The following is an 18822-nucleotide window of genomic DNA, read 5'->3' as shown; positions in this document are numbered from 1 at the left end:
TGCGATAACTGTATGCTGCAGGGATGATCAGTTTGGTGTGCGTTGGCTGCTGCAGACCCACGGTTGCTCACATTCCATGTCAAGCCCACCGTACCTAGCCCTGCCTCAGAGAAATCGCTGAGGAGGCAAAATGACAGCAGGCATTGCATTTGGTATGGCTGGTGAGTGCTCCTGTGCTCCCACAAACCTGAGGCTGTTCCTGGTGGTACTGTAAGAAATGGGGCTCTCTGTGCCTGCTGCATGGGGAGAAGAGCAGCAGTGAGATGGCAGTGTCTGCACAGCCATCCTCCTCTCAACACATGCACAGAGGGAAGTGGGATCTGGCACAAGGTCCCTTTTCAAATGGGAATTGGCTTAAGATTTTTGTCATTGTCTTTGTTTAAGCTGAGGGAGCAATGTCAGAATTTGAGCAGTGGAGAGGAACAGATAGTGATAGGAAAAAATAAGTGGGGAAAAACAGAAGCATTGGGTACAGGTGAGGGTGGGGAAAAAAAGGAAAGAACATCCAGTTTGCATTTCTTCCAAAGGCCAGAGATACTCCCCACCTGTCTTTAGTTGCTATTTCTCCCTTTCTCACTGTTATTCCCCCCCCGCCATCGCTTCCCTGCTATTAGTAGTGACAGCTTTGAAATAATTATAACAATGGATATATAATTAACTTCTGTTTTACCTGAACTGTATGTTAAAGAAAACACCCCAGTTCTCCAGTTTCATTGCAGTCCTCGTTTGAGCCCAGAGGTCAACTGAGCACTACACAGCCACTCACTCACCCCTTTCCCCTCAGGACTGGGAAGGTGTAAATAAAGAAAAAGGCTCAGGAATAGAGATAAGACCAGAGAGGGATGACTCACCCATTGCAATCACAGGCAAAAGACAGACTCGTGAGGGGAAGGAAACATCAATTTAATTCAAGCACTAACACCAAAAGCAAAATTAAGTCTGGATTACTGATACATTATTATTTTCATAGACAAATTAGCTTGGGAGATCATTTTAATTTTCTTAATACTGTGTTGTGGTTTGAGCTCAGAGGGCAACTGAGAACTACACAGCTGCTCACTCAACCCTTCTTCCTCAGGACTGGGAAGGAGAAAATAAAGCAAAAGTCTCAGGAATCGAGATAAGATCATGGAGCGATAACTCACCCATTATAGTCATGGGCAAAAGACAGACTCATTAGGGGAAGTAAAAAACAACATCAATTTAATTCAGACACTAACAACAACACTTAACAGACAGAGTAGGACAGTGAGAAGTATTACCACATCTTAAAAACACCTTCCCCCACACCTCCCTTCTTCCTGGGCTCAGTTTTGCTCATGATTTCTCTACCTTCTCCCTGGCCCTAGCAGCGCAGGGGGCAGGGAATGGGGGGATGTGGTCAGTCCTGCCACTTCCACCTCGGCATTGGGGTTACTCCTTGCATTCTTCACTTGCTCCAGCATGGTTCCCCTCTCATGGGAGACAGTCCTCCACAAACTTTCTCCGACATGAGTCCTTCTCACAGGCCGCAGCTGTTCCCATGCTGCTCTGGTGTGGGTCACCCCCCCCATGTTGCAGTCCTCCCAGCACCAAACTATAAGAGTGGGGGCTTCTTCCCACAGAGTCCCAGCCTTCTTCAGGTGGAGTCACGTGCTCAGTGTGGGGTCCTCCATGGGCTGCAGGTTGACATCTACTCCACCGTGGACCTCCATGGGCAGCCGAGGGGTGGCCCTGCTGTCTCTCCACAGGCTGCAGGGGGGATGCACTGGCGTGCCTCCCCCGCTTCCTCCTCCTTTCTTCCACTGACCTTACTCCAACTCCTCCTCGCAGGTTCCCCTTCTTAAATACATTATCACAGAGGTGCAACCACCATCACCAATTGGCTCGGCCTCAGCCAGAGGTGGGTCCAACTTGGAGCCAGGGGAGCTTTGAGAAGCTTCTCACAGGGACCACTGCTGTAGCCCCTTCCCCTGCTACCAAAAACACCCGCCACACACACAAACCCAGCACAACTGTGATTTTTATCCTGTTCTGAAGTCTTTATTTCAAAGCAAGAGAATTATTCTAGGATGTCTACATGCTAACTGATTTGTCCTGTAATAAAGCTTTACCTTTTTTTAATTTTCAATTTCAGTTAACGTTCCAGACATTACAGCTCTCTGCAGAGGCAAAAATCGATACGCATAACCCCGAGTTATTTATAATTGGAGAGAATACCCTAACTGTAAGTGACAGATAAGTATATTTTTTCAACCTATCTTTTACTGTATTAAAGTGATAATATTTTATCTCCAGCATCCTTAAGGAGTACATAGCAAATGACAGACTCAGATGACATTTGATTATGTTGAACTAATGTATCATTTTGGCTGTATACAACCTCCCTTAAGTTACTAAAATGTTTTCTTTTCAGCCAACTGCTGTATAAACCAGACTTAGTTAAAATCTGTAGATCTCAAATAGATTGTACAACTATCAGCAAAACTCAGCTAGAAATTTTTGAAATTCTTTTAGCTTCCTGTTCATGAAGAGATCAAAATTTGGACTTCTTTCTGCAACAGAATTAATTGTTGTAGATAAATGAGCTCTGGAAACATTTCCACAAATACAATTTATAGCCTTACTTCTGTATTTAGTTTGATGTTTGTAGACAGATGTTTAGCACAGGTCTCCAGCAAATATACTTAATCTCATCTGTAAAAGAATGTGGAGTATTTTTTGCATTTGGAAGGGCTGTTATATGGACAATATGGACACAGCTAATCTCAAGAAAAGTCTCCAAACCACCACTGTATTACTGTAGAATCTTTTCCCCAAGGTTTCCATCTGCTATATACAAACATAAACAACACCTGAAGAACACATTAGTGTTGTGGTGTTGTTGTAATAAAAAGATACCTTGTTGTCTTGGCCTGTCTGGAGAGGAACATTCTTTCATTTGCAATACTAAGTTTAGATTTATTTTTACAGGATTTACAAGCCTGTTTTATCCATAAAAATAACCAAGGCCATTGAAGACCAAAATGCAAGTTAGTAAGGGAGGCAAGTATCTGTGAGAATGTGTAGCGTAGCCCATGCACAAGCAATGGAAAATTCAGTTAAATATGTATGAAGGTGACTGCTGATTGATTTATCTCAATGTGGAAATAAGACCATAATTCAGTACTATTCCTTTTGTCATTGTTTTCTCATGGATCACTCCATTTCTTATGAAGAACCTCTAAATAGACCCATTTGTATTCAGGGAAAAGCTCCAGTGCCTGAAGAAACAAAGGGAATATATGTGTAGTTCTGGAAATAATGCCATGTTTTTGCAGAAGAACTACATGCCTGTATTTGAAGTGTGCTGAGTGCCTTTTGTGGCACGGTGTTATTTCTGCTAGGAGATGAAACGCATTAATACACAATGCAAATATTCCAATTAATTGCACAGGCCTTTTAGGTAGCTCATAAACCACATATTACTAGGTATTTTCCACAGTTGGAGCATGATACTGCGAAATTTACATTACCAGCAGTTCTCTTGGTGATTTCAGGAGAACTAGAATTAAACTATTCAAATGACTGTTGATTAAGTCAGTTAACAAATAAAAAGTAATTCCTCAGCCAGCCATTGATACATCTGCATATGGCACTTGTACAGCTCTGAGGCAGTATCTGAACAGACCCTGAAAGTTATCCCCAGGGCTCCTAAGAAACAAAGTGGCTTTTAGTCAGGCTCACAGCCTGATCCTTACACAGTAGCCTCTTGCCCTGTGAGAAGTCTTGGAAAATGTGCCAGCTGGTGGAGGTACACTCTCCCTAGGGCAGACAGTTTGCTTTGACACTTCACTGATGGAGTCAGTACCCAGCACTGCATATATTTCTTGGTAGGCCAGCAGTGATACCCATTCTTTAGCCTTCACACTTCCTTGGGAATAGGACAGTGCAGAAGCAATCTGAGTTTTATTTCCCTACTTACCTTGTTATTTTAGACAAAGGCGGTAGGATTCATCCAACAATATCTACATTAGTCATGCACACCAGAGTTAGCCCTTCTATAAACCCTAATCTGTAGAAAGAGCAGGTATTTGAGATACAGTTCATCTCATCTTAAAGGTAATCCTGAAAATTAGGCCCTAAAAGGCCCTAAAGCCAAGGAAACTATATTGTAGATATAACACTAGATGAGGTGAATCCCAGCCATGGTGTCTTACTGACCACCGTTTGACTTCAGGGAAGATATTTGTTCTTAGGCATCGATTCACCTCTCCAACAGTGCCACTTCACTGTTAATATAATGGAGAAAGCATAACTAGGCAAACTGCACATACATATGAGATCGGCTTTTTAGTTTGGATGAGCTGGTTTGCTGTGTAGCCAAATGAATTACTATTGCTTTGTGATGCTATGTGGGGAAGCTGCTTAGGTATCTTCACATAAAAGCTTTAAGATTTTTTCCAAGTTGGAAAGGACTGCCAGCTGGAGGACTGAACATTAACCTGCTATAGTCATCACTATGACCATTTGGTTAGAAAATACACAAAGCCATCCTGCCTCAGTGAAATGAATACACATAGCCACACCTAGCACAACATTGAAGCCTTCCAGCAGAAATTACTTAAATCACTGAGATGTCAGTTCAGTGCAAGTTTCCCAGAAAGCTTAAGATTAAATTACACCAGACAAATGCACTGAGCAAGCAACCCTGAAAAAGTAAACCAACATGACTTCTTTTATCATGTTTCAGGAAAGAAAAAACTTTCATGCTAAATGCATGTCATTCCAAGATTAACTCCAAAGATTTGACAACTCATAAATATTACAGCAATGTCTCCCTGAGCAACTATGTTATATGTAACTATATAGTTGGTCATACCCAATCCAACGAGATAGGGTATCACCTGAAAACTAATTTCCAGACACTATATGCTGTTCTGGGAGCTCTCTGGTATTGTTTGTAGTTCAGGAAGCGTAGGTGTGCTAGAAACACTCTTATTTGACCCACACATCTTGCAGCAAATTCATGCAGTTGACTCAGGAGAACAGAGATTAATGTGAGCAGATCTACCAAGTTGTTAGTGGTTTCCCAGAAGGTAGGAACAGCAGGCAAAGGACACAGAGGTACTTGCCCAGCAGGAGGGGAGAAATTTCAGCAGATGCAGTGAGTGCATGATGGTATCTGGCCTCCGTGATTAGTATCACCTCCTGCAGCTGCCCACCAGATAACAGGGTCTGACAACACTTGACTAGAATTAGTTCTTCTCTAGCTGATGCAGCAGAAGTCTGTTTTGAGCAGACAAGGCTGTACACCAGGCTATTTCCCACCTGCGTGTAAGCATGTTTGATTTACCTAGTGATGGTGTGTCTGTGCACTACGGGAACAACTCTGAAGCATCTCCTGTTACTGGAGAGGCCGAAAGCTGGCAGGAAGAGATTGCTTCTCTGCCTGTTGTGTAAAGCCAAGAGTGATGAGGGCCCCTAATCCTTAACTGGCACTGCAGTGTGTCATGGTGGTGCAACCAGGTACCTGTGGACATCAGTGAAAGGGCTTTAATTGCCTGGTATGTTCCAGTCATTGATCCTGGAATGTGTGTAGTCCAGCCATTCTTGATTAGTGAAGTATTTGGTTTACAAATCCTAATTTATATGCAGTTAACATAATGTAACCCCTAATGCAAAATCTCTCTACTTTCAGATCCCAGTTACAATAATGAAGCCGGATGAGAAAGCTGAGATACCAGTTGGTGTTGTGATTGGCAGCATATTGGCTGGACTCCTGTTGCTGTTAGTATTGGTTGCCATTTTGTGGAAGGTAAGTAGGTATTTATGTTCTTAAAAAGAAAAGCAGAAAGGGCTAAATACATTTGGGTTATCTTCTTTCAAATCTTTCTTCTCTGGTGCTGAACAAAACTGCACATGCAGTTTGGTGGTATGAATAATACTGCATTGGCATTGCACCCTTGATGGGAGCATTTAGAAGGGCTTCAAAAATCAAAGTTCTGAAATGGGTCCCCATAGAAATTGGCAATGTGCCAATGAGTTCCAGTGGTTCAAAACAGGGGCTGTAGCATTTACTTTTTTCTTTTTGACACTGCCTGCCTCCTTCCATAAGTCTCCAGCTGGGCTCTGAACTCCCATGATATCCCTAATTAGCAAGGCTGGGGATTAGAAGCAAGGAGGGAGAGGATACAGACTGAACAAACAAAAAGAGACCAGAAAAGGGCAAGGGCAAAAAGTCATTTACAAAGGATACCTAGATTAAGGGGACAGAAAATTTTTTCTATGTGCCAGAGCATTGGTGCTTCAAGGGCTCCTCGGCACACCAAGGCAGCATGGAGATAACTGGCTACTCAGCACTGCTGTTCTGGCATTTAGTTGCACGAGGCAGGAGTGTAACACCCAGCTCCTTTAGAGTTAGGAATTGTCTACAAATCAAACACTGTATGTGTGTGCATGCACACACGTGCATTTCTATCATTGCACTGTTTAGCTTAGCTGAGAAATATAACTATTAATGACTTACTGTGTTGTGGTGTTATTTTAATACTCCTCACAGCTTGGTTTCTTCAAGAGACAGTATGAGAAAATGACACAGGATATAGAAGATGTTGATGAAATTACAGAACTCACAAAGGACAAAGACTGAAGATGATGAGTTATGGGGATAAAGAGAGATCTGAGCCACCAACAGTAGTTGTGATCCAGTCAGTTCTTCAGCTGGAGTGCCTTAAAGCTTAGTAACATTTAAACATTTTTAATGGAAGTGTCTTGTTATAGATGAAAATATTTTACAGATTCTACTCTATTATAAGAGTAACTGCAGGACAGTTTGTTTTTTTCAAAAATGATTTATAGTGCCTTTTCTTGTAAATTTTTGCCTTTCAAACAAACTTAGCCCTTAGAACTGGCAGGTCCGGAGTTTACAGTAATGTATTGTGCCAGCAGCCCTTCTCCTGATCCACTGCAGAGTGAAACAGAGCAATTTATTTCAGATTGTTGTGGAACAGCATTAGTTCGTAATTCAGTTGACAAGTACCATATGTGTAAAGGACATTTTCCATTAAGTTGATGATGAATGTGTGGTGAATACTGATTCCAGACAGGAAGAAAACTCATTTTTTCATTGACTAGCTCCATCCTTATTGTTTTAGAGAAATAATTTGCACCAGCAAACCTTTGTCTTAACTAATCTATAAAGTGGGAACTGCATATAAAGATGTCTGTCTGGGTGCTACAGGACAACTGGATGGGCAAACTGTTCCAAAAGTTCACCATATTCCTTGCACTAAGGTCACAACTAAATTACTGAAGTACATTGTTTTGGGGAAGTACTGCCAAATGGTATGCATAACTGCCTTCTGCATACTTTCTCTCCAGGAAGAAAATATGAATTTCATAATCACTTACAGCATGTTCTCCGCAATGTTATGATTGGTTTTCAGATTTCATCTTGAGAAGCACTACCACTACTGTTACACTGGGCTTTATGCTCGCAGTCCCTCTGACATCAGTTTGGCTTTTGACATAAAGAGGGAAGACAGTCAAGATCTTGCCTTTAATTCTATACTGAAAGATTTTGCAAGACTAGGGAGTATGAAGTGAACTAAAGGGGATGATGACTGAGGAAGTATGCACATTAGGGCAGAGGACAGTGAAGATCTAAGCTCTGTAAACTGTTTACTGCACTTGTTTCTTCAATGTCTCAGTGCCCTCCAGGAGACCAAAGTTCAGTATGACCTCCTTACCTGTCACATTTTATTTGGTCCCACGTGTTCATGTCTTGAAGTTATGTTTTATGTTTTATACAGTAAAGTACTGTAATGCTCTGGAATGAGCTCTGAGCACAACACTTGGGTGACTTTGTTGGTTACACACCTCAAGCTTATCACATGCTGTTATGCTGCCTGGTTTTAATGAAAGCTCAGTCTTAAAAAGGCCCACGTTGTAAGACTGGTAACAGTCATGGGGATTGGCCTTTTGGCTGCCTTTCTTTCTCATGGCTGGCAGTTATGCTTATAATCAATTGTGAGAGAAGATGTGTTTTGCCTTATGGATGCTGCCACACAAGTGAGATTGTTTCCAACTTGAGGTGATTTACTTGAAGAGTAAAACATTTAAATGTGCCTGATTCAGAACCCGGTCATGTTTTCTTTCCCCAAAGCTAGGCTGTAACTATGCTTAGGCACCTTCCAGATTATTTTCTGAGAGAGTCTTCAAAAACTAGGCTTGAGCATGTTTGAAAGTTTTACTCAGTCTTTTTTAATCAGTAATCAGTCAGGAGCCAACCATCTCTTTCTCAAATAAACAGCTTCATTTGCAGTGACAGCTGGATTGTGCTCGGTGTAGTTTTATATGTGTTTTGGATTTATTTTGTATCTATGAAATGTTATGTTTTTGGGATTTTTTTTTAACGTTCTGAAAAAAATCCAGATTCTGACCTTGACTGTCAAACAAGATTGTTGCCATCAGCTGAGTTTGTGACCAAACCAATTATTTAAAAAGTAAAAAAAAAAAAAAAAGGAGTAGCAATTGCATAAAGCTAAAGAATAAGCTCCTGACTTGTAATTATAAACCCTGAGGGCAGATGCTCTGACAGTAAAGATGAAAATTTGTCTGCCTCAATTCTTGTATAAACTTGTGAGGAAGAAAACAAAACCCTACACCCTGATGTGTGGGAAGCTCCGACATAACCAGGGTCATGTACTCCAGGCTAGAGGGGGAATTTCACAACGCAGCAGATGGCAGCATCTTTCATTTCTGGTGCTGTTTGCAAGAGAAATTTAGGCATTCAGCCAGATTTCCTTCTTCCACCTTCGGTGGGAGGTACAGGTCAGTATCTGACATCCAACTTCTTTGGGGATTTAACAGTTTATCAACCAGGTAGCAATGATCAATTCACTAGTCTTCACTGGGTATTATTTTGTCCCAGACAACAGGATTTTTCCCCTAGCCTGGACATACTACTTTTTCCCAAAATAAAGGGAAGGCATAGCAATGGGTAAGGTTTTTGTATCTTAACCACTTCAAGTTACTAGTTTGCCTTTCACAATTAATACTTAAATGGTTAATTCTGTTTTTGTAATGGGCGAGTCTATTCTATTGCACTTTTAAGTTGGCACAGCTGCAAATAATGCTGGAAATAATATGTATATTTTGTATTATGTGCAAGGGGTTGGATTTTTTTTAGTTTTACTTTTTTAAAACATCACGTTACAGGTGAAATAATATTCTGAAATGTTGAGCTTCAGCATGTGCTTATGTTTGTGCAAGAAAAGTCAGGAATACCTTCAGCAAACTCAAATTATATCTGATTCTGGTCTTGAAATCTAGCTGCTGACTTCCTGAAGTACTAGAATCAAGTCCAGTATCAGAGTTAGTTTCACATGAGCCTATGTATAGATTTGGGACATACAAGAGAGTTTATAATCAAACTTAACTTCTGAAAGCTAGCATGTAAGCTCTGTGGGAGCAGGGACTGTATCACTGTGGTGCCTATCTGAGGGCCTAACAGCGTTACTACAATAAAAATAAGAATACTGCTGAACACAGACTCATTTATTTTTAAACAGCACCTTGAAGAGAAGAAATGCTACTGAAAAAGCACTACCTAAAATGGGGCCAAATCTGTCTTTGTTCCAGCAGCGCACAGTGAAAACCCTAAGGGTATGACTCCGCTAGGTTTACAAAGAAGCTGCACTTGAAGTCTTGTAGGTTATTGTCATGAGTATAACACTACCGGTAAGCTATGTTGTAGTGTAAGTCAATTCACATTAGTACAAAACAGCTGTATTTGAGTATCTCTCGTTGAATAGTTGATGTTACCACGGTCAGGCCTTCCTATAAACATGGGGGTTATCATCACTGGTATCTAAAATTACACCATACTCTGCCAGTCTTATGCTCTGCACTTCATATTGTGTACAGAACTGGTGAGCAGTAGCATGTCCTGACACCAGCTCTGGCTATTCCCCACCATGTGCTCAAAAAGTTGAATGTGACATTTCAGCAGGAGCACAGTAGGAAAGGAAGAGAGGGAGGAGTTCAGCTGTGAATAGACAGTCATGGCAGTAACTACCACCTGAAAACTAGCCACTTCTATAGAGCTTCCTTTTTTTTTTTCCACTTTCAACTTCTCCCTACTTTTAACAGTGGTACATAAACATTCAGGCTACCAACCTTAACAATTCCATAATACAGAACCAGATGACCCTAATCTTAAGGCACAAAACTCCATCTTTCACCAAGTCTCAGTGTTCTGCAGAATTGAAGACCAGATGCCTTATATACTGACTTGTGTGTACTACTCTTTATATCCAAAACTGATGTACAACAAAAGCTTCCAAATTAAAGACTAAAGAACATGAAGGTATGAAAATGTGTCTCAAAATCTATAGCTAATTGCCTCAACTTTTTATTGCCTTTAATAAAGTGTGCATAATTTTCACAGTCTCAGAAAAGTTGAGTTCTATATTTTAAGTTAACCTTTCTGCCCTCATTTATGATCAATTATTCATAAGCAATCACAGGCTTTGGTGTGCTAACAGTTTTTAAAATTTATTTGCCTCTTAAAATAGTCAAAATAGAACTTTTAAAACAACTGCTGCACAGATACATCAGGGTGCTGATTTTTATAACACTTGATAAGATCAAATTGTATGGTTCATTTTGGTTTAAAAAACAAGCCTAAAATACTAAAAAACCTGCTGATTTATATTCACCAGCCTATTCTTAAGTCTCTTTCTTCAAGTACCTCCACAGGACACTTAACAGAAGAGCTCAAGATTGAGTTTTCACAGCTTTTGGGGGGGGGGGGGGGGGGCGGGGCATGGGGTAGCATTGTCTGCTTTCACAGACAATTTCACTTTGTTAATAATTAGTTTTAGCAGTTTTTTCCTTTTAATGTTTTTGATGGAGCAAATGAAGGCATTAGTCTATAAAACTACAAATTCCATGAATGACTATGGGAAAATTGTAACGAGACAAAAGCTAAAAATCTAGTTTAAAGTTGAGCAAAGGCTTCGTTCCTAAATGCGACCAGCGGCACATTCATGAGTGACAGCCGAAGCAAGCGCCTGTTTCCCAGCACAGCCAGCACCTGGGCGAGCTGGGAGCCGCTCCTCCCGCACAGCCGTCTCTCGGCTGCCATCTCCTGGGTAGGGTCCTTATAACAGTTCCGTGCCCCCCCCCCGCCCCGTTTATTTCATGACAATCCATCCGTTACTGTTTTCATAGCACTCATCAAGCTGAGCTTCTCTTGAGAACAGAGCAGAAGAAAAATCAGCATCAGGAAAGGAAACTCTTAAGCAATGCTGGTATACAGGCGTTCTGCCAGACAAAGGGATGGATCAGTGTATTCAAATGTTGCCAGCCAAGACCAAGACATCTTTTCAGAAGGCCAAATTCTTGCTCTGAAGACATGCACTTCTCTTCCACAAACACCCCTCATCTGGCAGATCTCTACAGGAAGCACACGATGACCCTCTGGTCTGCAGCATCTGTTCTCAGGAACATGTCTGCACCTGGAGCCACCACCTCTGCAGCATGCTGTGACACGCTGGAAGAGCCACAGAGGGGTAGGATTACCCTCCCCTATAGCCAAGGCAGAACAGCTGGACTTGTCCCAGAAAGCTAGGACTGCCTTGTATATTGATCTGCAGCTGCCTATCACCCCACTCACAGACCTCACCACAACACAAGGTAGCCCTCACCCAGCAGCCTAGTCCTGCATGGAAACCAGGACATGTGCAGCCACATCTCTGCCTGACACACAGTCAGACACAGCTGGGATTCATCCCCTGGCCTGGAAATTTGGAAACACTTCTGGGTCACTACAGACACAGCCTTAGGCAGCTATCTTAGAACAGAGTAACTTGGCCCTCTTCACGATAATACTGCCCTAGCAGAGAGGGTAGCCCTACAGAGGGAGCCGGAACACTGAGCCTGGAGTATGGACTTAAATTTCAGCAAGTTACATTTTACCTCTAATTATGCACATCATCCCTCCTAGGGGCATTTCCATTTCGCTTTTAGATGCCAGCTGAAGAACCCAAAGTTACATAAGACTGATACATCATTGTTCCAGAACAAAGAAGTACTTGCCTCATGCACAGCTAGGGACACAAAATGACATTTCATTGTTTTGACCATGGCAGCATATACACATTGTAACACTCAGCTGTGACTCAGTACAACATCTCTTCCATTCATTGTTCCTGGTCGCTGTGGGGAAGTACACAATTATTCTTTCCCTTCTTTTCTGCACCCTTCTTCCCAGCTGCATTGCTGATGGGGAAGGTGCACTTAAGGTCACCCTAGAGAAATCTTCCAGGAGGTTGCAGCACTAGAGAGGCACTAGTGCAACACAGAAATCGCCCTTAATCACAGGGCACCAAGTACAATTTCACTGTTCTAAATACTACTGTTTTTCTGTATCAGAACACAGCACCAGTATGCAAGCACTGCATAGGTTTTACTTCATTCATAAACCATCCACTACAAGGCAAGCTAGCCATTTATTTTTGTGAAATTAAAACACTAATTAGTTGCATGGTAACAGTAAACATGAACATGGAAAAATGAACACCAAAAATGGGAAGAAACAGAACTGTTTGATGGAGGAAGTGATCTGTAGACAGGATTCTGTACAATTCCTGGTAAAAATGACATTCAAATAGCAGAGGGCTTCTCCAACCTACAAATCAAAGGAAAATTCAATCTTGAATTTGCTCAGCTCTGCCTAGATAATAGGGCCCACATGGTTTGGAGGCTGCATATGTGTAAGCACGCAAGGAGCAGCTGCTGTTCTGCAGAGGAAGGACTCATTTCCACCGAGGAAAGCACATCAGTAAGTTAACAAGCACACAGTTTAACAATGCTTCTGTCTGAAGTTGTATGTTTCACTGGGGTTTACTTAATCCAGATACAGTAACCATCACTGTATTAAAACTGATTAAGATCACTGTGGGAAAAAAGATCATCCCCTATTCTTCTCATTTTAATTTGTGCAGCTAGCAGCTGTTTGTAGATTTTTACTGCAAACACAATGAAATGGATTATACAGCTGAGGCTTAAGTGTTATGTGATGTAATGATATATAAATTTGAGCAAATGATTTTACTTTATCTCATTTCCCTTCCTTTGTATCTATCTTGTCTACATTGATAATGGTGACTAGATAAAACGGCCTCCCAGCATTAGTAAAAAATGCCATACACTATGGGACTTTGAACTCTTATAATCTAAACACTATCATGACCAGTACAATAATATCAATAAAATGATCTTACTCAGTTGAGCACCCCATTGTTTCCAATGGAAGCACAGGCATACTATGTCAGTCTTTTTCCCTTTTAACTAGGTTTCAAAACAGAACAAGAGGAAAACTGTATTAAAATAATAAATGTGAATATAAATGTATACATAAACTGCAAAAAGTTCAACAGACTCATTTTCCTTTGAAAAAATAATCCATTTCGATGACTTTGAACCCTAACATGTCTAAAATCAACCTAGTAAAACTAATTAAACTTATAGTTGTCTGTAATAATAGCTGGCCTTTTTTTTTTTTTTCCCTGCAACAACATGCAATTATACAGCCAAAAAAGCTTCAAAATTAATCATGTCTAGACATCATTAAGTAGTTACAGGTTGCATGTTACTGCTAGTGCAAATTTGTTGCTGGTAAAGTATCAGATCTAACTTTGAATCAAGGTCTGTCCATATTTTTGTTTAATGCACCGGACTTGTAGTATCAGCTGCACAGTAAAAATGTTTCTGTGAGACAGAGCTACTGGAAGGTAACCACTACTAAAAAGTTAGTAACTCTGGGGTATAGTTTGTATTTTCTTCTCTGTCTATACCAAAATGTTTAATCTACTTCGAGTGGCTTTCATGTTACAAGAATGTGAAAACAGGATAAAGCTTGCAAATTGATTCTACAGTCACATAAAATTAAACCACTCAGGCCTTTTTTTAAGATTTAAAAAAAATCCAACTGTCCTGTTGTGACCTCCCATGCAGACAGTGATCACAGACTACTAATGTAAAGGTATTAAAGCAGTATGTATCACAGATGACTAAATACCTTGCAACCAAGAATTTTAGGGGCGATTGTTTTAAAAACTGACTCCATGTTAAAATGCACAGAGATGATTTCAAAGGTGAGTCAAGAACACCTAAAAACCCTAATTATTACTCATTTATTTCATTCGGTCCTAATTAAATTATTCAGATTGAAAAGTCCACTACAACTGCTTAAAAACATACAGATTCTCTGTAAAAACAACTCAAAGCTAAACCAGTATGCTCATTAGGAACAGTAACACTTTATTTTTAAAAAGTACAGTTATTTCTCTGAATTTGTCCAAAAGCATTCTTTGTTTTCTTTCCAAGAATATTCACCCTCATAAATCTCCTGCAAATATAAACAAAGAATGGGAAATATTGTGAGAGTCTGCTACATACAGCCACAAGCCAGGCCAAACAACTCAACAGCCATCCTGCTATTATTTAGTGTTCACAACAGGACTACATAGCACTTCACTGGCAAACAGAAAAGAGGGCAGCACCCTTAGAACACTGGCTTACATGTGGGCAGATGCTGAACCTCAGGCTGAGCCCCATTAATTTTAGAAGTACCCATCTATACTGAAGTTAATTCAAGAAAGATCTAGAAGAAATTATGTAAAAGCTGTAAAGTACACAGCACTTGTGTCTGAAACTGCCCTTTTAACATGGTGCCATGTTAATTTACCATCATTTTTAGGAGAGTATTAAAGTGCGTACAAAATGTCAATATTAAAAAAATAAAAATGACAACAACACACAAAATACAGTAAGCATGAGATCTTCAGGACAGACTGGACTACTACCCAGCAGCAGTCCAGTCCTAAGAAGCAAATTCAGCAGGACTCTCAGTCCCTGGTTATTCCTTCTGAGACCACAGAACTCCAGTCTCCTGAAAGAGGTGTCAGAAAAGTGGTGTAATGTGGAGAACGTCACTGTTACCACATGTCAAGTTCTGCCTCGGAAAGGCGGCAGAGATAATGCTCATTACTTGCATGCTACACTGGTTATGTAATGAGGCTCCTCCTAGACCCGGGCTGGTCTCTCCACACATTGTGTGCCCATACTAGCTTTGGGACCACTGCTCATCCCTTCATTGTGTGCTGTTGCTTAATGCTTCAGGCTTTCTCAAGGCCATAGGGATGAGGGGAAAACAGAAAGACAAGAAATACCACTTTTACTTGCAAACTGCAATGCTGTCCAAAGCAAAGCTGACTCAAAGTTTTTCCACAAGCCTATCCAGAACTGAGAGAAGAGCTCAGAGCTCTTTCACTTTGACCGCAGGGTGGTGTTAAAAGGAAAAGGAGCTGAGTCGTACAGGCAAGAGAGGGCCTTCCAGGTGCCATACCTGCCACAGATGGGCCTGGCTGCATCAGAGGAAATTCACTGGTGCTAGACACTGGCATCCTGTCAGGAGCAACTGCTGCCCATAATGCTTCAGCTGCTTCCCGTAAGAGCAGCAGCAGCCTTTAGCCCAGCTGCCTATGACTCTGGCACAGACCGAAAATCAAATTTGTCCCCAAACATACCTTCTTCCATATTGGGACGGATGCTTTTAAGGTATTGATGCAGTACATTACAGCTTCAAGGGATTCTGCTCTGTGTGGAGAGGAGATTGCAATAATTACACTTGCTTCAGTTACTGGAACCACACTAGGGAGAGAAGAGGAACAACAGCAACTTTAGCTAATGTTTAACATCAAGAGCACCCAAAAGTTGTGGCCATGTCACGTCAGTATTCTGGCCACATGCTCTCCTGACTCATTCATACTGAGCAAGTGTCAAGCCACGTCCAAAAGATTATACACTTTTTAAAAGAAAGAAAACCACAACCAAAATCAGTACAGATGTGAGAATTCCATGCTTTAGAATAAATAAACCCAGCAGACATAGGCTTTTTTCTTCTATCCTTTCTTTTTTTTTTTTGAAATAAAGTCTACGGAATTAAGAGGAGAGAATTGCTAACTTGCAACAATGCACAGGAAGCTCACTGGAAGTGGGCTTAATAATGAACAATAAGTTAGGAACAGGCAGTTCTTACCTGAAAACCTAAGAAATCATCTCAGTTTGCACAACAATTTGGGAACGAAGAAATTAAGTGCCTCAAACTATGCAGATTTTGCAATGGAACTTATTTTTCACAAATTCTGATTTCAAATTATGAAGTTTTTCCTGTTAGGTGTGTTGTTCTCCAAACTTAACAGAAGTAGCACAAGGCTTTGTTTTGCTCCTCAAAGGTAGTATTCCCAAAAGCTGCCTCCCAACCATCCCTCTATAGTAAGACTCCTCTGACAAACAGTTCATAGGAAAAATCTAAGCTTAAATGCTTCGAGCTGTCCTCAAAAGAACCACTCCCTCAGCTGACTGTCAAGGAAATATAAGGAAACTACCCCCCCACAGCTAATATTACCCTTTGCAATCATCTCCTAAGTTCCTTCTGCTGAGAGAAAAGGAAACAAGCATTTGAAACACTCTGCAAATCCTGCTGGTTTCAATGAGAAATCTGATGAACAGTGAAGACTCAAGAGTATGTCAAATACTTGTATTCCATGTTCTGAACCCAACAAAAAATGCTTATCCAAGACTCAAGGAACAACAGGAGGTTTTTCAGTAAGCATGGTTGGCAATTACCACGCCTCTCCCCTCCCCATAGTCTAAGCTTTCAGGTTCCCTATGGCATAATTTGACTTAAATCTGACAATAAAAACATTCTGCAGCACCTCAATGGAAGAGAGAAGAAAAAAGAAAGTGCTGATAACTTCACGTCTTTAAAAAAAGATAAAACAAACCAACAGTCTCTCCTTTCCTCAAATGAAATCTCAATCTTCTCTCCACTTTCAAACCATCACACCAGCATCAAGGATCCTGCAGGCTAAATGTGGACTCCAGCAAACACTACCAATACATACATTTTTAAAAAGACAATTTCTGAAACAGCACTGCAGTGAAAGCTTGGTCCTGCAGCCAGCTTTGCTGCTCCTGCACCTACGTAAGCACAGCCACGCACCAGACAAGGATTAATATTCCACTTCAAGAAGGATGGAGTCCGGCCATACATACCCAAGTCTATGATGCACTGCAATATGTTTGACTGAAGGCCATTTCTGTCTAACATCTCTGCAGATTTTCATTATTTCAGTCTCTGCCATTGACATATATGCTTCATACTCTAAGTGAATCACTTTTTTCCCTTCAAAATTATTTCTTGTAGTACCTAAAACACAAATGATTTATCAACCAAAAGCACTGAGTAAATAAGTATGTATTATATATTTATAATCTATATTATAGTATATATTTAGAATAGTATATTATATATAAATACCGAGTAAAACCCACGATCTCCTGCTACGGTCAAGGTGAGCATTGTGCACATATAAATGAACTCCCCTAATCACGGCTGTGTAGAGAGATTCTTTGAACAAGAGAAATCTCTAATATACAAGCAAGAATTTAGTTTACACATTACAGAAGTCTGCAGTCTGTAATGCCCAAGGCTCAGACATCTTCTGTGGTAACTGCTAAAGTGCTATTATTGCATTTGCCCATGCAATGTTTAAGCGCTCAGTATTTAGGAGCCCAGTAGCACTAAGGTTTAAGCACAAAGAGATTTCAAGATCTGTACCACATACATTAAGCAACATGACAAAGTTATCATCCTTGACCTTCAACAGGCCATGGGTAAAACAGTACTTCACTTTCAACCAAGACCTGAGTTGCAGGAGCTTTCATACAGGTGTGGACCTGTGGTTTGCACAGCCACAACATCTCACTTTCCACCTTGAACAAGCTGTGTCCAAAAGGATGGAAGAATAGCTCCCAAGCAGTTCTGCACCCCAGAGCTGCTGTTCTGTTCAACCCTAGGATGGCCACACCAGCAGAGAAGCTTCTCTCCACTTTGTCCCAGTGCAACTGTTCAAGAGCTGCCATGGTCTTGTTCTAAATAATTCAGAACGTGTTCTCTAAACATGCTGGGTTCAGTCCAGGAATTTATTTATTTGAGAAGCATGAGTTTGGAGTGTAGACAATCCAGGTTCCATTTATTAAGACTATTAAACACACCAAGAGATCCAGCTCAGAAATACTAAACTCACCAATGAACAGAGACACGGCCCCACAGCACGGTGAAATGACCAGCTCTGACACCTCATCTACAGAGAGCTTTTCAGACTTCAGCTTGATAAAATCTTTTGGCACATCTTCGCTTTCATCCATAGCTCACTACAAAAGCTGAAAGCAAACAGACTCTGTTGCTGGTTTTGGCAATACTAGTACTGGTCGACTGCTTTTTATCAAGTGCTGATGCCCCAATTTATGCAGAAAACATCCACCATCTACTTCTTCACCCCAAGAGACCAGCCTCCATGGTAAACTGAGTTCTCAGCACACTTGCTGAGAGAATATTATCTGCAAATATCAAGCAATAACCTGTTTTTTAATGCATACAGGTTCCTTCCTGGTAGGAAAGTCTGGTCCAGTAGGATGAACTAGTCTGAGGCCCCAGTTTAACAGTACAATCAACCAGCAGGGATCACTGTGCTAGTACATCTGTGGTAAGATTGTCAGTCCCTCCTCCCTATCTTATACTGAAATCAAACACAGTTTGAAACGGAGATTTCTGATAAACACAGATTAGAGTTCTCATCCTAAAGTTTAGTACACGCTCCAACACATTCAGGAGCTCATACTATCAGTCTGTTTCAGTGACACAGGGGACACTTCTAATTTCTCTAAGTAGAAACCAGTCATCAGTTCACCTAAGAATGAGGAGGAAAAGAAGGATTTTGAGCAGCA

General features: G+C 40.9%; 2 protein-coding genes across 4 annotated transcripts in view; one reads left to right on the top strand and one right to left on the bottom strand.

Moving 5' to 3' along the window:
- Window positions 1-9508, top strand: part of ITGA2 (integrin subunit alpha 2) — a 69929-nt gene extending 60421 nt beyond the window's left edge. For all 3 annotated transcript variants that reach the window (XM_074857188.1, XM_074857187.1, XM_074857190.1), the window contains 3 exons: window positions 2117-2206; window positions 5660-5776; window positions 6521-9508. In XM_074857188.1, coding sequence (XP_074713289.1) covers window positions 2117-2206; window positions 5660-5776; window positions 6521-6610 — 297 coding nt within the window. In that variant the 3' untranslated portion in view covers window positions 6611-9508. The remainder of the gene's footprint in view (window positions 1-2116; window positions 2207-5659; window positions 5777-6520) is intronic.
- A 4760-nt stretch (window positions 9509-14268) lies between these two features.
- LOC141937817 (molybdopterin synthase catalytic subunit) lies at window positions 14269-18258 on the bottom strand. Its single transcript, XM_074856028.1, has 4 exons — window positions 18123-18258; window positions 17089-17242; window positions 15558-15681; window positions 14269-14377 (listed from the first exon to the last, which is right to left on the bottom strand). Exons 1-4 carry the CDS (start codon window positions 18241-18243, stop codon window positions 14309-14311), a joined length of 468 nt encoding a protein of 155 aa, XP_074712129.1. The 5' UTR covers window positions 18244-18258; the 3' UTR covers window positions 14269-14308.
- Between the last annotated feature and the right edge of the window lie 564 nt (window positions 18259-18822).

This window comes from Strix uralensis, chromosome Z (genome assembly GCF_047716275.1).
Source record: "Strix uralensis isolate ZFMK-TIS-50842 chromosome Z, bStrUra1, whole genome shotgun sequence".
NCBI lineage: Eukaryota > Metazoa > Chordata > Aves > Strigiformes > Strigidae > Strix > Strix uralensis.
This window is presented reverse-complemented; position numbering and strand designations above follow the sequence as displayed.

Coding starts and splice junctions, on each gene's coding strand:
- LOC141937817 (XM_074856028.1), bottom strand. CDS start 18,243: ATGGATGAAAGCGAAGATGTGCCAAAAGATTTTATCAAGCTGAAGTCT. Junction 17,243..18,122: donor GGCCGTGTCTCTGTTCATTG/GTGAGTTTAGTA, acceptor TTTGTGTTTTAG/GTACTACAAGAAATAATTTT. Junction 14,378..15,557: donor CCGTCCCAATATGGAAGAAG/GTATGTTTGGGG, acceptor TTATATTTGCAG/GAGATTTATGAGGGTGAATA.